At 36.8% G+C, this 18,822-nt stretch overlaps 1 protein-coding gene across 1 annotated transcript in view; it reads left to right on the forward strand.

Annotated features, from left to right (window-relative positions):
• The window catches only part of ITGA1 (integrin, alpha 1), a 166,007-nt gene that overhangs the window by 52,795 nt on the left and 94,390 nt on the right, over positions 1 to 18,822 (forward strand). Inside the window, exons 2-3 of the mRNA XM_011939342.1 lie at positions 5,963 to 6,083; positions 18,373 to 18,485. Of these exons, the coding sequence (XP_011794732.1) occupies positions 5,963 to 6,083; positions 18,373 to 18,485 (234 nt within the window). The remainder of the gene's footprint in view (positions 1 to 5,962; positions 6,084 to 18,372; positions 18,486 to 18,822) is intronic.

Here is an 18,822-nt window from a genome sequence, read left to right on the forward strand (position 1 = left end):
TCTCGATCTCCTGACCTCGTGATCCACCCGTCTCGGCCTCCCAAAGTGCTGGGATTACAGGCTTGAGCCACCGCGCCCGGCCATATTTTTGTATTTTTAGTAGAGATGGGGTTTCACCATATTGGTCAGGCTGATCTTGAACTCCTGAGTTGAGGTAATCCACCTGACTTGGCCTCCCAAAGTGCTGGAATTTCAGGTGTGAGCCACTGTGCCTGGCCTAGCACCATCTTTTTATGACTGTATTTCCAGGGCCTACCATATATTCAATTCAGAGTAAACACTTGGTTATATTTGTGGAGTAGTGGAATATATGAATGATTTAATAAATAATATAGATGAAAAGATTAGTTCATATGTCTCCAGGGATGACTATCTTTCTTTATCACCAAGGAATTTGCCCTAAACCATTAATTCACTATAAAAACATAATTATGATTATGTCTTGTCTTAATCTTATGTCATTATTTCATTATTTATGTTAAAAATAATAAAAATAATGTTAATTCTATGATTTCTTCTATTTCTAAATAGGATCAACATATGTAGGAAGTTTGAAATAAAGCAATAGCATTTTAATACAGTACCTTGTCATCATTTATTTGATACCCTCTTTCCTTGGCTTGAAATTTGCAGTATTCAGAATTGCATTCATTGTTGAATATTCCCATCTGGATATTACTAGATTGGGATTCAGTCTGACCCACCTGGTCCAAAGACAGACTTTCTTTATTAAGAAGCCAACAACTAAACAGGCTACAGTAACACTTCTTGGAACTCAAGGATGCATACAAGAGGGTGGCTTCCTTCCATCTGTCAACAGCCTCTGTCACCTCCGTTTATCCTTTTTCTGCCAGTCCTATTGTCAAATACTCCAGAGCTACAAGATGATTAAGAGCCATCATGAGCCTTTTGAGGATTGTTGTGAGCTGGGTTGTTATTTTTACTTTTAGTTTTATTAATCAGACCAACTCAATAGCACCCTAGTTACAGAAATCCTATGATTTGGCCTCATAAGATCAATGTTGAAATCTTGCCTCTGCCATTAAGGCAGGCTGGCTTTTGGCAAATCACTCAACCTATCTGAGCTTCAGTTTCCTAATATACAAAAAGAGGGGAATGTCTGCTGTCCTGCCTCACCTCCACAAATGATTGAATAGCTCAATATCATTACGGTTATTACTATTATTATGTTATTATATTTTAAAATGTTTGTAAGCAGAAAGTACTGTAGAGATGTAGGTTGCTTCTCCCTCTTTCTCATTTAGTTTTCTTACATATCAAATTCCATCCTGGGGTAAAGGAACTGCTCATAATTTATTTGTATAAGAGATACCCTTCAACACCAGCAATTTCATCTTTCTCTTTTGGTTTTAACACTTACATATATCACATATATAACCATATTTGAATGGGAGCAAGTCTTTTCATTTCTTTTCTACCTAGACCTACAAGTTGTAGCTGAAGTCTTTCAAGAAGTTAGATCTGGAGCTCTGTGGCCAGGACTTCTCTCCTTACCCAGCCTTTTCACTCATTCCTCAAATCCTTTCCAGCCCATTGCTATTGTAGAAAAGTCTCCTGCCCAAATTTGCCTCTCAGGAGATGCAGTTATGCGGACTAATATGTGGCTGTCTTCTAAGCTCATCCTCATATCACTTTGCACTAGCCCTTTCTAGTTTTAGGCCTAAGATGTAGAAATTGAATTAATATGAATATTGGTTACTACTTTGGACTTGGAATTGGAAGCCTGTGGAAATGTGGGTACATTTGTCTGCCTTCCCAAGCTTTCTTCTCCTTGTTTGCAGAATGATGATAATAATGGTATTTAATTATAGAGTTGCTGGCAAATTAAATTAGAGTAACACCTGGTCAGTACACAATATAGTTATTATTTGCAAAGGGAAAAAATACTGGTTTTCAATTGCTGGTACATGTGAAATCAGAATTTACTTTTGACATCTGTCTTATCTATGTTTATTTCCCATTATTTTTTGTATTTTTTCTATGTTGTCTCTGAAGCCACCTCTGTGTTTTGCTTTTTTGGGGGTGGAAGCAGAGGCTCGGTTGTGAATAAGTAAAATTTTTCTTTACTTCTGGTACATAAAGTTCTGAATAGTATAGTATAACAAAATGCACATTGAACTGAAAGTTATGAAAGGCTGCTTTTACTGTTTACTCACTCCTTTAAATCAAAAGAACTAGATGTAAACTATTTTGTTTATGTCATCTCCTGTTCTTCAGGCTCTTTGGAGCCTCAGAAAACATAAAAGAGTTTGATTTACAATCATTTTGGGCAAATTGCCTGTAGAACTCTAAGGACAGGAAATGAAAAAAGAAGTACAGCACACACCCCCGGGCATTCCACACAACATGTAGAATAAACAAACAGGCCCAAAAAGGAAACCAAAACTGCTTGGTCTTACCTTGAGGAGGGGTAGAAAATGTACTAAAGATGATGACATGCTAGAAAAATCCTTCAAGGGGGTGAAATTGACCCTGATTAAAGAGGATCCTTTTCCCCTTTTCTCTACAGCATAGTGAGTATTTTTTATTTAGGTTACCTGTATTGACATTATGGAAAAGAGATACCACGTTACAGAGCTGTGCTTCTCAAACCTTAATAGGCATGATTGCCCTGGGGATCTCGTGGAAGCGTAGGTAGTGATTCAGGGAATCTGGATAGGGCCTGAGGTTCTGCATTATTCACAAGCTCCCAGGTGATGCAGATTCTGCTGGTTTATGAGCCATGGTTGGTTTTCAGTCATCTTCCTCAACAAAATAATTGGTGGTGATGTTCTGATCTTCATCTGTTCAAGAGTGGTTTTCAACTGGGGACAATTTTGGCCTCATGGAAATTTGGCTGTGTCTGGAGATTTTTGATTATGACAATTCATGAAGCGCTATTGGCTTCATGTGGGTAAGGGCCAAGGATGCTGCTAAACACTCTATAGTATAGGATAGCCCCTGATAACAAGAATTTTCTGACCCATATGTGAATAGTACCAAAGTTGAGAAACCCTGCTACAGAAGTATTATTTTATGCATTTCTTGTATCAAAAAATACTTTGTTGAAATTGTTCAAAAAATAAATACACCAAACCTATGAGCAAAGAATAGGAGCATCTACTACAGTCATGCATCACCTAGTGATGGAGATGTGTTCTGCAAACTGTGTCCTTAGGTGATTTCATCATTGTGCGAATATCATAGAGTATATTTACACAAATCTAGATTTTAGAGCTACACATCTAGGTGGTATATCACCTAAGTTTTCTAGGCTACAGACCTCTACAGGTGGTTACTATACTGTATACTGTAGGCCACGGAAACACAATGATGGCCGGGTGCAGTGACTCACACCTGTAATCCCATCACTTGGGGAGGCCAAGGCAGGTAGATCACTTGAGGCCAGCAGTTTGAGACCAGCCTGGCCAACATGGCAAAACTCAGTCTGTTCTAAAAATATTAAAAAATTAGCCAAGCATGGTGGCAGGCACCTGTAATCCCAGCTACTTGGGAGGCTGAGGCATGAGAATAGCTTGAAGCCAGGAGACGAGGTTGCAGTGAACAGAGATTGCACCACTGCACTCCAGCCTGCGCAACAGAGTAAGACTCAGCCTTAAAAAAGAAAAAAAAAAGAAAGTAAAATATGAGTGTGTCTAAACATATCTGAACATAGAAAAGGTACACTAAAGCTATTGTATTATAATCTTATGACACCACCATTGTATATGCAATTTGTCATTAACTGAAACATTATGCAGTGCATGACTATTTAGTTTAGAGAGTAAGCAGCATTTAAAACTGTCTTCAAATATATGAAAGACTATTATGCAGAAGATGGTAACCAGCTGTTCTCTATCACCCTTGAAGAATGAACAGGAAATGTACATAAAAGGACCCATGCAATTCACCCGTTCTTTTTCTGCTTCCTTCATGCCAGCTAGACAAATCTCTTCATGATCTTGCAACCATATTTGTCCTGACCTGTGGCTTAACACTTGCAGAGACCCTCTCAAATCCTGGGTACACATTTTCTTTTCACTGCCAAATCTCATCTCTTTCTCTCTTTAAAAATCTTAGTTGAAAATTTCTATTTCCGTAAAATCTTCTTTAACTAAGATGAAATAGTTGCCAGTTCATCTTTAACTAGAGGTGGCATACTTCTTCCTTCAACGTGTTATCTGTCAGTCTGAAAATAAGTTACTGCCCATCTGTGTACAAGGAGTTGTGTGAGATTTTGATAAAGGATTAAAAAAAGTAAGTAAGAGAGTCATTGTTTTTTAGGAATTTTCCAATCTGGGGGGAAAAATCTCACACAGATAACTATATAGTATTCAGTAATTATCTCCATGAGAGGTGTCTTAAAAAGTAAGAAAGGAGGTTTTAGAAGTTTAAAGATTACTTCTAGGTAGGGAGGTCAAGAAAGACTTTACAGATAGATACACAGGTGTATCTTTTTTTGTTTCTTTGATGAATTTATTCTTCAAGGAAAAAGCAGTTACTATTGTTGCCAAAATTTAAAGATTATAAATTAGAGTAGTGTGGACTTAAAGTACATTTATGAAAAAAGTTCATAGTGAGCAAGGGTTAAAATATTAGAATGATTTAATCCACTCACAATTTATAAGACTAGAAAAGATAATTTTTCAGAATCTATGTGGCTATATGGTGGTTTTAACAAAGGAGACTGAATTTAGTCACCTCTGAATGTATCTGATGAGGCTCTATAATTTTATAAGACAGTGCTCTTTGGAAATAATTTTGTTTGTTTGTTTGTTTGTTTGTTTGTTTTGTTTGAGACAGTCTTTCTCTGTTGCCCAGGTTGGAGTGCAGTGGGACAATCTTGGCTCACTGCAACCTCCGTCTCCCAGGTTCAAGCGGCGCCCCTGCCTCAGCCTCCCGATTAGCTGGGACTATAGGTGTACGCCACCACACCTGGCTAATTTTTGTGTATTTTTAGTAGAGACGGAATTTCATCCTGTTGGCCAGGCTAGCTTCAAACTCCTGACCTTAGGTGATCCACCCACCTCTCAAAGTGCTGGGATTACAGGCATGAGCCATCGTGGCCCCCTGGAAAGAATTCTTAGTTATACCTAGGAGAAGAATGGAATCTTCATAAGTATACTTTAAAATCCAAAACCAAAGCAGGAATTTGGCATCATCCATTTGAGGTGGTGATTCTAGAACTTCTTTAAGAGACAGTCTCACTTACTAAGAGTTTCCACAACCTGTACTGTGAGAAAATTAAAAAGAATTAACCCTCATCAATTATGTAGTATGTGCCAGGCATTGGGTAGACCCTTTAGATATATCATGTGATTTAATCTGGATAACAACTGGTGAATTTATTAACACCAATATTATAAGGAGGCTTCAGAGAATTAGTATAAGTTTCCATCCAACACTTGATTAAGCAAGGGAAACACAGCAAATCTCAGGCCGGCATGGGAAGCCATCTCTGGGTGGAGAGCATCAGCTTGCCTTTTCCTTTGGAAGCAGCAAGGAGTACATCTATTTTTATAAAGGTTTACATGATTATATGTGCATTCTCTATAGTTGAAATGGGAAAATGAGCTGTTCAGAGTTCACTGATGGCCATGGTTTTCAGCAGGGCTCACTGCTGGAAAACTATCTGCAACTGTATTAGTCATGTAAGAATCTGAGTTTCTGCCTGCTCTTTTCCACACATTCTGAAATCCTCAGCTCTAGGAATGGTACAGATATTATATTAGTATGGAATTTTTTTGAATGTTAGTATTTGTGTTCTTTAAAGTCATTATGTTGATTTACAGTTAGTAATACAGTTAAGAATGGGGACCTTCCTTGAGTTTTCATTCTTTGAGTTTCATTTTTTTTAATAGAAACAGCTTTTGATGGTAACCTCAACAATGCCTTCCATAACTCAAAACATGATGGAATCTTAGTTAACTTTATGTAACTGGATTTTGTTTTTCTCCTAAAGTTGTTCTACGCTGCTGTGTATCATTCAACGTTGATGTGAAAAATTCAATGACTTTCAGTGGCCCAGTGGAAGATATGTTTGGATATACTGTTCAACAATATGAAAATGAAGAAGGAAAATGGTAAGCCCATGGGTTTTGTTGTTGTTTACTTATTTTACAAGGTAATGGGAAATGTTATTTGATTACAGTTTCTTTTATGAACGAAACTTTAACAGAATGAATTATTTATGGTGGAAAATGCAATCTAGTCATTTGGCAATGGAAGCTAACCTGAAGTGAAAAAAAAAAATATTCCTTGGCAATATTAGAGGAAGGGATTAGTGATTTTTGTTGATGCCTAGATTGACCTCAAGGAAGTTCTGTATCCAAAAAAGCTATTGTTCCATAATTATGTTCTTTTGGCAAGAATTATTTAATTGTTCTCATTTCAGAGTAGCTTAAATGCACCTGTTTGAAATCCAGTAGGAAGGATTTGGAGGCAAATGAGATGGTGCTCCGAAAGGGATAATATCACTTCCGTGAGTTTGGGCTTTACTGATTTATTGAGCTTGGTCTAATGTTCATAATGAACTTTATAGGGTTTCTTGTATCTACCTTCAAACCCTTTAATATTGGTTAAGTTCATTGTAGATATTATTGTTATTATTATTATTATTTTCAGATGGAGTCTTGCTCTGTCACCCAGGCTGGAGTACAGTGGTATGATCTCAGCTCACTGCAACCTCTGCCTCCTGGGTTCAGGTGATTCTCCTGCCTCAGCCTCCTAGTAGCTGGGATTACAGGCAGGCACCACCATGCCCAGCTAATTTTTGTATTTCTAGTAAAGATGGGGTGTCACCACGTTGGTCAGGCTGGTCTTGAATTTTTGACCTCATGATCCACCTGCCTCGGCCTCCCAAAGTGCTGGGATTACAGGCGTGAGTCACAGCTCCTGGCTATAGATATGATTTTTAAAGTATAACTAACTTTTTGAAAATTATGTAAACTGAATATTAGAGCTCTTTTGCTTAATATTTAATAGAATTTTTAGTAAATGCAATTTTTGTTTAATTGGACATTATAGAAAAAAGAGCAGTAGCTAGTTAAACTTTAGTTTAATAACTTAAACTAAACAAGCCTATATTTTTAGTAGCTATAATAATAAGCAAAAAGAGATTATATCTACTTGGATAACAAGGATCTATGAATCACTATAATTATTTCATTAATAAAAATATGTAGATTTTCTGCATTTTGTTTTATCTTTTAGACTTGGTTAATTTGATAATAATGCCCTAAAGACTATAAAAAGTAATGAGTTCTCACATTTTTTAAGTACATTATTTTATGCTAGGTATAAAATAGAATTTGTTGAGATACTTCACTCTTTTATTCTCCTTACATATATCTCAGATAACAAACCTAATGCTAGACGCTAAGTTTTTAAGTTCTCTTTCCCTCCCTCCTATACTCTCCACCCATCCCACCCCCCAGTTTTTAAGGTTAAATGAGTACAGCTCTCCCTCGAGACACTAACTTTATTCTTTTAGGAATTATACCTTCAATTCAGGTACCTCTGGGAGAGTAATGGTGAGTAGACCAACTGGCCAGACTTTGTGCATAAGCTATAATAAATACAAATGCAGTACATGTTATTCTTCAAAACCTTAACTTTACAAAAACACATAAAAGTTAATTTTCACTAATTACTAATAGTTACACAAATTTTATTTTATTTTTATTTTATTTTTTTTGAGACAGAGTCTTGCTCTGTCGCCCAGGCTGGTGTGCAGTGGCCAGATCTCAGCTCACTGCAACCTCCGCCTCCTGGGTTCACGCCATTCTCCTGCCTCAGCCTCCCAAGTAGCTGGGACCACAGGCGCCCGCCACCTCGCCCGGCTAGTTTTTTGTATTTTTTAGTAGAGATGGGGTTTCACCGTGTTAGCCAGGATGGTCTCGATCTCCTGACCTCGTGATCCGCCCGTCTCGGCCTCCCAAAGTGCTGGGATTACAGTCTTGAGCCACCGCGCCCGGCCAAGTTACACAAATTTTAAAGAGGAATATAGTAAATAGCAAGTTTTAAGACTTAAACCACCTACTTAAAATGAAGTGTCCCTTTAAAGGATGATTAAATATTGCTAAAATATTTCATGAAATTCTCATTTTCAGTTTCTGATATGAGAAAAACCTATATGTTTTCTTTTTCATCCAGTCCTGTCTTTGTGATTTTAGAAAAATCTGATGTCAGAAGTCCTTAATTATATGAATGAACCTTAGTAGAGTGAAAAGGTGTTCATATTTCTTTTTAGAAGCCTTAGTGCCCCCATTTGATCTCTTCAGTCACTGTTTCTCATTATAAGAACCTATCCTATTGTGAGATTTCCACCCTCTAAATTCTACAGTCCCTCCTTTCAAGGCACCAGAAGTCAAAGCAGTGGAAAATTGAGAAACCAGGCCTGAGTGAAGCCTTGATGTGATGAGGAATGTCCTTGCTAAGGTCATTCTATCTTTGTAGAAGGTTAAGGTATGGATAAGGAAAAAGGAAGACAGCCAACACTGGGAAAGGAACAAAAGAGTGCATAGATTGGATAGTAAGAGTAAGGTTGCAAGAAGGATGTTGCTAATGGTCTGTCTGAATGAATCTAGACTGGAGTGAACCATCAGAATTCTACATGAATTTGTGAAGTAATGTTAATAAGAGATGAGGGACTATGCCTTACATCTTGACTTACCCGTAAAACTGAGTTGAATTGTCTCTGAAAATGTTTGTTGGTGGGTTAAGGTTTTTTTATTTAGCCATAGCATAAATGTGGGTCAGTCAATCAACACGTATTTATGTAATACATTTTATGTGTCTGGCATTATGCTAAATTCCATGGGAAATGTTTACATATAAAGCAAATATAAAAGCTTTAACCTAATCAACGACATACATGAAATGCTTAGGAATAGAGAATAGTGCCAGCAACCAGTGCAGAATAGACTATAAATTCAATGGGAATTCAAAACAGGAGGAGATGATTCTTGGTTCTTGACTTAAATCTTGAAAGATGACTTAACTTTCAATATGAGAAGAAAAATGTCACTCCAAGCTTGGGAAGCCACAAGAGCAAGGGCCCAGACTTGAGAATAAGTGAGTGTGTTGGTAAGTAAACAGGCCTCATATTGAGATGAAAGAAGAGGAAAGGATGATGGCAGATCTTGAAAGACAAATACAGGAGCTTGGACCTAATATGAGGACATTGAGAAGCCATCATAAGTTGTCGTTTTATGAAACTTCATTTGGGAAGTTACATATAAATTGGACCGGAGAATGGGGTGCCTGAAAACTAGGAAATATATAGACACTCAAGAACTATAATCTGCTACTTAAAGGATGAGCCTTCAGGCTGTATTAGGGGCAAACGGAAAAAAAAAGAAAGATGTATTCAAGACAAATCAAGATGAATCAGTAAGTCTTGGTGGAAGTTTGGAAATGGTCAGTGAAGGTGTAGGAGAGGTCAGATAGATTCCAAAATTTCTGTGCTCGCTCATTGGGAAGTGGGTTGTCATTGACAGAGAAAGGGAAATCAACTTATCAGGAAGTGGATAAGTCTGTTTTTAAATAGCTTGAGTTCAAGGTGATTTCTAGGTAGTGGGAAACCTCAAACTGGAATGTAGGTAAGAGGGAGAAGTTAATGTGTTAGTGGAAATGCCTAGAAAACAAGACTGATTTTGCAGCCCACTTGTAACCCTGGGCACTACCCCACATTTAGCATGAGGCCTTATACATAATATGCACTCAATCATTATTTGTTGGCTGAACAACTAAATCTAGTTTGACACTTTGTTGTTATCAATTAAAAAAAAAAAAAAGCTCCTTAAAAAATAAAATTGAATGTGGCTCTCCTAGGGAAATGAAACTACTTAGGACCAGAGCTGTAATACATTTCATCTCTACACTCAGCCTTGTGCCTTTTTCTTCATTAGAACTATATTTAAAAGTAAAGGTTGTTAAAACCTATTTTTGTGGTAGGTACCAGACTTTACATATTAATATGTGTGAGTTGGTAAGCATTTGAATGTCGATGATATCAGAAACCTAAATCTCACGCTGACGTTTATTATTTACAATGATTTTAGGGAAAAGTTGTAAAAAATCAGAGCAACCAATAAGATGTGGGCAATTGAATTTAAAAGTAAGCAACTTACAAATACCTAAATTTCCAAACTTTTAAAGATGGCATGGTAGCAGCATATTGTTCTAAAGAGATCTGGGATCCGGTAGTGCAAAATAAATGTGGAAATATGTTTGGATGTTCTGTAAGTGCCTATAAAATCAGATACATTGCAGACTTACTTCAAGAAATGCACCACAGAATAATTGACATATTTGGAGGAACATGGATTTTGTTATTTAATTATCTCTAGAGGTAGGCACCTTCATAAGTCATATTTACTGCTCATGCTTTTGAATTTCATAACCTCAGATTAAAAAAAAAAAAATTTCATCCTGATCCATCTTACATGGTGGCTAAAGTACACCTATAGAAGGAGCACTTGTTGGCCCATGACAAGTACAGTCTGTGTATTTGAAAACATAGCTTTAATTCTTACGAAAGAAATACAAGTTAACAGAAAAGGTAGCCTTATGTCCTCTTTGCTGTTCAGAGGTTTGCTGTGAAGTATAATTTATATCTTTGGCTCGGAAGCCACATGCTTTCTCAGTAGCAGAACACATCATACCTCTGATTAAGATCAGCCGTTGTTCATTATGTTTAGCATGAGCTGGAGCATCCAAGTAATTGTAATGTGGTTCAGAAGAATTCAGAAAGAACATAATTGCCTTCATAATATTGCTTTGAGGAAAAGAAATTCAAACATGCTCAGCACAGCACAAGCCTTCCAGATTTCCAGATTTAGTGGTAAACATCAGCATGGCCAAGTCTCAGCTGAATGGGAAAATGTGAGAGGTCTGTTTGGGGCTTTCCACTCTAATCTGTTGCTGCTTTGCTTCATTCCTTCCAGCATGTATGCCTACCCTTTTAATTGCCCTTCAAGCAGCCTTTCTTGGGGGCTTCAGTGACTTCACTGGACCTGTCTGAACACAAAGTAGATTTTCAGGATCCATCCTTGCCAACCTTCAACCCAATGTTTATCTTGACCTCATGCCTTTTCCCTAGAGGACACTGCTTTATGCCAGGTCAGGGTACCAATGGACTCATGTGATTGATGTCCTATTCCCAATATGTCTGTACTATAAAAGAAAAGAAGAATCCCGGCTGATATGGAGCTATTCCAGACTGGGGAGGAGAGACATTTTAAGGGTTTACACAATTTTCTGTTACAGATTTTAATATGCTTATTTTACATTGCTTCTATGCCTTTTGAGGAAATTTTGAAATTTCCTCATTGCCAAACTTGTCATTTCTTTGGCTCCCTTCTTTTCCACCCCTCCACCTTTTATGAGCAAATCACTGCAGTTGATGGGGTCACCGTGTAAGTTTCATTCTCTCAGATGAAAAAATGCTTATTCCATTTATTTAAAAAGAAACAGGCGAGCAGAATTTGCTTGGCATTCTGAGAGTGACTTTGGCTTGATCTATGTATTAGACATCAAGGTAAAGTTAGGTGAAAAGGATGTTAATGAAATAATGTAAATATAAGACACTCTTCTCCAAGAAACTATCTTTTATAGGGAATAAAACATAAATATGAAGCAGAGACATCAGACACCAGCTACTCTTCAAATAAATGTAATAATGGGCATAATAACAAGATGACTATTGTGAATAGCAAATATTTCTGCTTATTAAATATTATTATAATTGTAGCTTATTCATGGAGAAATATGTTTCTCTCACTTCGATGATCCTTGAGTTGATCAGATGTTCCTCCAGAAATCAGTAATGATATCCATAACATGTTTTGATCCTGTTAATCTGCATACAGGTCATTGCAAAAATGCCATATAAAAAGCAAGATCTAATAGAAATAAAATATAATAAGTTAAAACTAACTTGCATTAAATTTTAGAATAATGATACTCGTAGTTTATAAAACAATGTGCCTGGGCCTTCACATTGACCCTGTGGGTTTGGGTGGATATCATTGTTATCATCTGTATTTTCTAGACAGGAAATTGAGACAGAGAATGAATGTTCAAAGGTTTAATATAGCAAGTATGTCAGGGGGTCAGGATATGGAACACCAGCCTTCTGACTTTTCAGTCAATTGTCTACCTCTAGCAATAAGGATTCTCTAGCTCTTTGACCTGGAGAAATGCCTTTGGTGTCACTCAAAGGCATGTATAGCATCCCACTTATGCAGAATATATATCCTCTAAAATGGAAAAAAAAAGATTTTGCAATCCAGATCTCTTGGCTGGTCACATAAGTGTAAATTCCCTGGTCTGCCTTATTCAGATTCTTAAGTACTTGATACAGTCGTTAATTCATTCATTCAATAGATATTTATTGAATGCCTATTTTTTGCTTGGTACTAGTGTGGGCACTAAGGATGTGTTAGTGAACAAAATAGAGAAACAAATCCCTACCATTGTGGAGCTTATATTCTTTTAGGGAATAGAGAACAGAAAATAAATAATGAAGTTAATAAACAGGTAGTTTACATCAAATGCTAGAATAGGATCAGTGTTGTGAGAAAAATCTGAGCAAGATAATAGATTGAGAATGCTGGAGATTCCTGAAATTCTATAAACCCTATGCTGATACTTTTCTAGGATCTTGTTATTTTGATGCAGTTTGAGAAAAGTGAGGCTTACTTAGGATTAAAGTGGTAAGATACATGTACTTTCAAGCTTGTTATTAAAAGTTTCATGTTTGTTTTCAGAGAAAACAGATACTAGGAAAATACAGAAAATTAGCAGTTCTATGATCTGCTAACCTAGTCTTTATTGTTGGTCCCAACTCCCAAATTCCCTGTCTCAATCCTGGGCTCCTATACTCTACCACTTTCTGAGTGCTCACTCCACAGTCTTCACTTATCTCACAATATGCAATAGGCGGTAGTTGAGATTGCTGTATCAGGTCAGTTTCCAATTATCACCATACTCTAAGTGCTTTCTCTTGCCCTAGAGGTCAAACATAAACTCCAGATCTTTTCCTTCAAAGCTAAATTCTTGCCAAATCTCAAGCTGCCTGTTCCTGTGTATAAGCAAGCTTTATCCTGAGTTCTAGCCACCCATCCTTTCTCATTATCTTCCGTTTTCAATCTTCATTCTCCTGTCTCCACACTTTTCCCTGAGCTATCCATATCTCCCTTTCCTTCTGCCTTACAATCCACAATAGCTTTCCTATTAGCATGCTGTACAAGCTATCAGTTTTATAACTGATTTTCATCAGTTATCCTAGATTTTTTCCCCACTTGATATTACATGTTTTCCAACTAGTGAGTCAGTTCTTCTCTACAAACTTGTATTTGTTTTAGTCAGATGATGGAATCTTAGAATTGGAAAGGACTTTGAGGGCCTACCTCCCATCCACTATTAAAACCATTTTCCGAAACATCCGTGGCCAGCTGCAACCCACCTCATCTTGACCAGAGGAGCTGCCTGACAGATCTACATATGCCTTATCATTTTAAATCTTCATTGCTCTCTGCAAGCCCAGCACCCCTCTACCTCTTCCCTAAATCTTACTAGGTGACTGCAGCTACTATTTTCCAAAGAAGAAAAAGAGAGAGAGAGACAGAGAGAGAGAAGCTACTAGGTCAAAATTTAATCCTCACTTCCTGTTTCAGTTAACTATTGCTGCATAATATATCATTCCAATACTTAGTGACTTAAAGCAGCAATGGTCTATAATTTCTCAAGATTTCTGAGGATTGAATGGGCATTCCCCTATTGCCTGGGCTCATCATCTGGTCCCTCAACTGCAGCTGGAGTGTCCAAGCTGGCTTTCCTCACATGTCTGGAAGTTCCTGCTGTCAGCTAAAGCACCGATTCTGTTCCATGTGGCCTCTTATCCTCTATTAAGCAACACTGGGCTTCTTCATATCATGATGTTCTCAGATTTCAAAAACAGGTAAAATGGAATCTATAAAGGCCTTTTAAGGCCTAGCCTTAGAAGTCATAGTATCATTTGTGCTGTATTCTATTTATCAAAACAAATCCTAGATTCAATGGGTGGAAAAACAGATTTTACCTCATGAAATGATAAAAGTCAAAGTCACGTTGCAAAAATATACACAATTCCAAACCATCAACCACCCTTGCAAACTGCTCAATACTGGATCGCACAGAGTGCTGCCTAGGGAATGGTCACTCTTCTTCATTTTTAAGACAAACCTCTCTTTCTGGATCCACCCTGTCTACCTGCTCAGAGATTCTACTCCCTCTCCTCTGAAATCAGGGTTTCTCTTGTTACTGGTTCTTTCTTGCCATCATTTAGCCATATGCAGGTTGCCTCCATGATAAATTTAGACACACCTCAAGATGGTTTGTCATTGCCACCCCCCCAAACAAAAGCCACATTTATTGACACTGCCCATCTCCCTCATTTTTAGCCAAGTTACTTGAAATGAAATTTGCCACAAACATATACCTCTCATTCTTGCCTCCTATTTTTTATATTATTTCCTTCTTTGGTTTCTGTGACACCACTGTTTTCTGATTCTTGCTCCCTCTCTGATTGCTGTTACCTAGTTTTCTTCCTTTGTTCATTGAAGCCTTAAGTGTTATTTCACCTTCAGATGTCAGCATTTTATGCTCTTCTCACTATATTTCGAGGTGGTAATATTTACTTTTAGGGCTTCAACCATACTCATATCATGCTCATACGTGTTCCACATGGTTTCTGAGATGTTCCCCAGCAAGACTGAGTCCACTTGCCTACAGGAGTAACTCATTATCAGTGCATCCTTTCTTGGCCTTTATTCCTTCCCCCTGTTCTTTTCCCCATCTCCACACTTATGCATATTTGGAATTGCCTCCAAAAAACTTAGCTGTACCAAAGTTTTTTGCCTTGGATCTACGTTTGGAGAAACCAGAACTAAGACAGCTTATATCCTGAATATTTATAGAGGTAGTCCTTCCATCCTCTGTACTTCCTGAATTCAAATCCTCATCTGGATTACTTTAGGAATTCGTATCTTGTCCTTTGACTCTGATTTTATTCCTCTTCAATTTACTCATGACACTTCAAGCAAATAAGCTTTGTAAATCAAAAAGGTGATCATGTTACACCCCTTTTTAATAGCCTCAGTGGTTCCCAACTTCCCCCTACATAGAATAAAGCCGAAGATCTTAAAGCTGACTATGAGAACATTCATGATCTGGACTCGTTTTACCTCTCTAGACTCAACTTCTACTGCAGCTATACTGAGCTACTTGGCATTTATCAAAGGAGTGGTGTTCTTCTTACTTCTAAGACTTTGCTGAAGTTGCATCAAGTTCAGACCTATTCAATATTGCAATAGTACATGCATAGTTGTGCTTCTCTCTCTAAGTTATAGGCAAACTAAAAATTGTGTTTTATACACTTTTATGTCGTTTTATATCCTCAGGACCTGGCATAAATGCCCAGCATGTAAAATGTTGTTAATGAATATTAATTACTCTAGCCTCAAATTAAATACTTTCTATAATTGTAGGATCATTTTTTTCTTTAAACTGTTTTTGACTATAAAACTAATTTATTCCATTACATATTTTAAAACTGAAAATATTAGGAAAAATAATCATAGCCTCATTAATGTAATTTGTTATATTCTTGATGTATTCCTGATTAATCTTTTAACATACATGTTAGTTGCTTAATCATCTGAAATAAATATGTAATAATAATAACAAAAACAACTAACATTTAGACAGCACATACTATAACCCAAATACTGTTCTAAGCATTTTATATACATTAACTTACTTATTTTTTTGATGATCCTCTGAAATGATCTCCATTTTATAGATTAAAAAACTAAATCACAGACAGGATAATTGGCTTGTCCTAAGCCATACAGCTAAGTAAACGGTAAAGCCATAATTTGAACTCATATAGACTGGCACCAAAGTTCATGCTATATTTCATGGAGAAAATTGAATTACTTAATACACAGAAAGCACTTAGAACAGGGCCTAACACACAGTATAAATTCAATAAAGCCTAGCTGTTATGATCAGTGGTAGTATAATGAACATAATAATTTGGTATCTTTCAGCTTAAATTAGGGCACAGATTTTTACTTAGTTAGATAAATTTTCACTTTGAGTTTGATCATAAATACTTTTTCATCCTACCATACAATGAATGTACAATATGCTATAGAATGATCCTGTCATAATTAGTTTTATTTACCATATTGCTTTTACTGTTTCATAATCATATATAATACCATGAGCATTATCTTTGTGCATTAACCTTTTCCCTCTTATTTTAGGTCATTTTATTTAGGATAGTTTCCCAGAAGTAAAAATTATGTATTAAGGGGTTTGAACATTTTTGTGGTTCTTTAACACATCAGAAATTGCTCTCCAAATTAAAACTATGTTTTAGAGTCTCAGTAGCTTAATATTTACAATTGTTTTATTAAATTTATTTTCATTAATACTAGTATGCCTACAGCGCCTACACAAAATAAATCCCATTTCTTTTCAATATGACAGACTTTCAAATCTTTAAATTTTCAAGATGTACGCCTAATCCATTTGTACCTCAGTGCAACTTTTCAGTTTTTCTGCAGACATTCTTTCTCCATGCCAAACATCCCTAACTTTCCCAGCATCTTTTGTCTGATAAATTTACCAGACTCCTAACTATCTGAGTCATAGTCTCCTAAATACATTCCATTGTGTCTATGTCCCTCTTAATTTAGATATTTCAGACATGGCCTGACCAGCACAGAACACAGCGGGGCTATCACTGCTTGACCAGGGCATCTATTTCCAGCACTGCAGACTAAAGTCATATTAGCATTTTTGGCACTAAAATACGTTGTTGCTCATGTTTATGTGCTGTCATCTAAATCCCGCATGCCTTTTTCACATGAACTCCCATTAAGTGAGGGCTCCCACATCCTGCACTGATATAAATAATAGTATGCAGTTGTTATTTATGTAGGTTATTTATGTAGGTTCTAAGTAAACTTTAGTTTATTTGTATTTATTGTTCCAGAATGTTGAAATTCATCTGAATTCCCAAGTATGTATATTGATAAACTTGATAAGCACTTTTTTCTTGCTCTGTCTTATGGTGCTGATTGATAAGTATATTTATACTTTCTATATCTTCACTAAAGTCATTAATAAAGTTGTAACCTGGCTGGCATGGTGGCTCACGCCTGTAATCCCAGTACTTTAGGAGGCCAAGATGGGCGGATCACGTGGTCAAGAGACCGAGACCATCCTGGCCAACATGGTGAAACCCTGTCTCTACTAAAAATACAAAAAATAGCCAGGCGTGGTGGTGTGCACCTGTAGTCCCAGCTACTTGGGAGGCTGAGGCAGGAGAATCGCTTGAACCCAGGAGGCAGAGGTTGTAGTGAGCAGAGATCACGCCACTGAACTCCAGCCTGGCAACAGAGCGAGACTCCGTCTCAAAAAAAAAAAAAAAATTCATTAATTAATTAAAAAAATAAATAAAATTGTAATCTAACACAATCCCAAGTACAAAATCTCATATTACGTAATTACAGTCCTTTGGTTGCTAGCAGTCAGAGTTTTTGGATATGGCTACTTGGCCAGCAGTAAGTCAGCAACAGTGGATCCACCTAAGTATCTTACTATTTACTTCAATTCATTTGATTCCTGAAGATATCATGGTTGACTTAAATGACTTGTTGGAACTAAAATCAGTTGTGATTATATATTTTTCCATTAATTACTATTAGAATGGTTTTATAATTCTGTTTAAAAGGAAAGTAATTTATTTTAACCTGGATCTCATAAACTATCCTTATTTTCTAAGAATTATAAACTAGCACATGCTAATATTAAATCTTATGGTGATCCAATGTTTATATTTCCTGACTTCTCTATAAAATTAACAGTTTATCATTGGAAAAAGTCACTTATACTTCCATGTGTGTTTTATAAGCTAATACAGTAGCAGATTTAGCCAATAACTATTGATTATTTCAATGCCCCAGTAAAAAATATGATAAAGTAATAAACAAAATAATGAAACAAAATCTCTGAACTATCTCTCCTATATGTACACACATACATGTATATACACACATATATATGTATATGCACACATATACGTGTGTGTATATGTGTATATGTGTGTGTGTGTGTCTATATATACTTCTTAATCCACATCAATATGCAAGAGGCAGGCTCTCTGCTTAGTTCAGATAACATTAAATTACTAATAGCATGATTATTATCTGATTATGAGTGTTATTGTCAATTATCTTAAAATCAGTCTTGAAACAACTCATATAAACTGTTTCTCAACGTTCAAAATTGTTTACTGATTTATTTGACTTTCAGGGTGCTTATTGGTTCTCCTTTAGTTGGCCAACCCAAAAACAGAACTGGAGATGTCTATAAGTGTCCAGTTGGGAGAGGTGAATCATTACCTTGTGTAAAGTTGGATCTACCAGGTATGTAAAATAAAAAAATCTGGTTTTAGGCCAGGTGCAGTGGGTCATGCCTGTAATCCCAACACTTTAAGAGGTCAAGACAGGCATATCATTTGAGCCCAGGAGTTTGAGACCAGCCCGGGCAACCTGACAAAACCTCATCTCTACAAAATACACAGAAAAATAGCTGAGTGGGGTGGTGCACTACTGTAGTCCCAGCTACTCAAGAGGATGAGGTGTGAGGACCGCTTGAGCCCAGGAGTTTGAGACTGCAGTGAATGGTAAGTGTGCCACTGCACTCCAGCCTGGGTAACAGAGTGAGACCCAACACTTTAAGAGGTCAAGACAGGCATATCAT

Source organism: Colobus angolensis, unplaced genomic scaffold (genome assembly GCF_000951035.1).
Source record: "Colobus angolensis palliatus isolate OR3802 unplaced genomic scaffold, Cang.pa_1.0 Scaffold180, whole genome shotgun sequence".
Taxonomy (NCBI): domain Eukaryota; kingdom Metazoa; phylum Chordata; class Mammalia; order Primates; family Cercopithecidae; genus Colobus; species Colobus angolensis.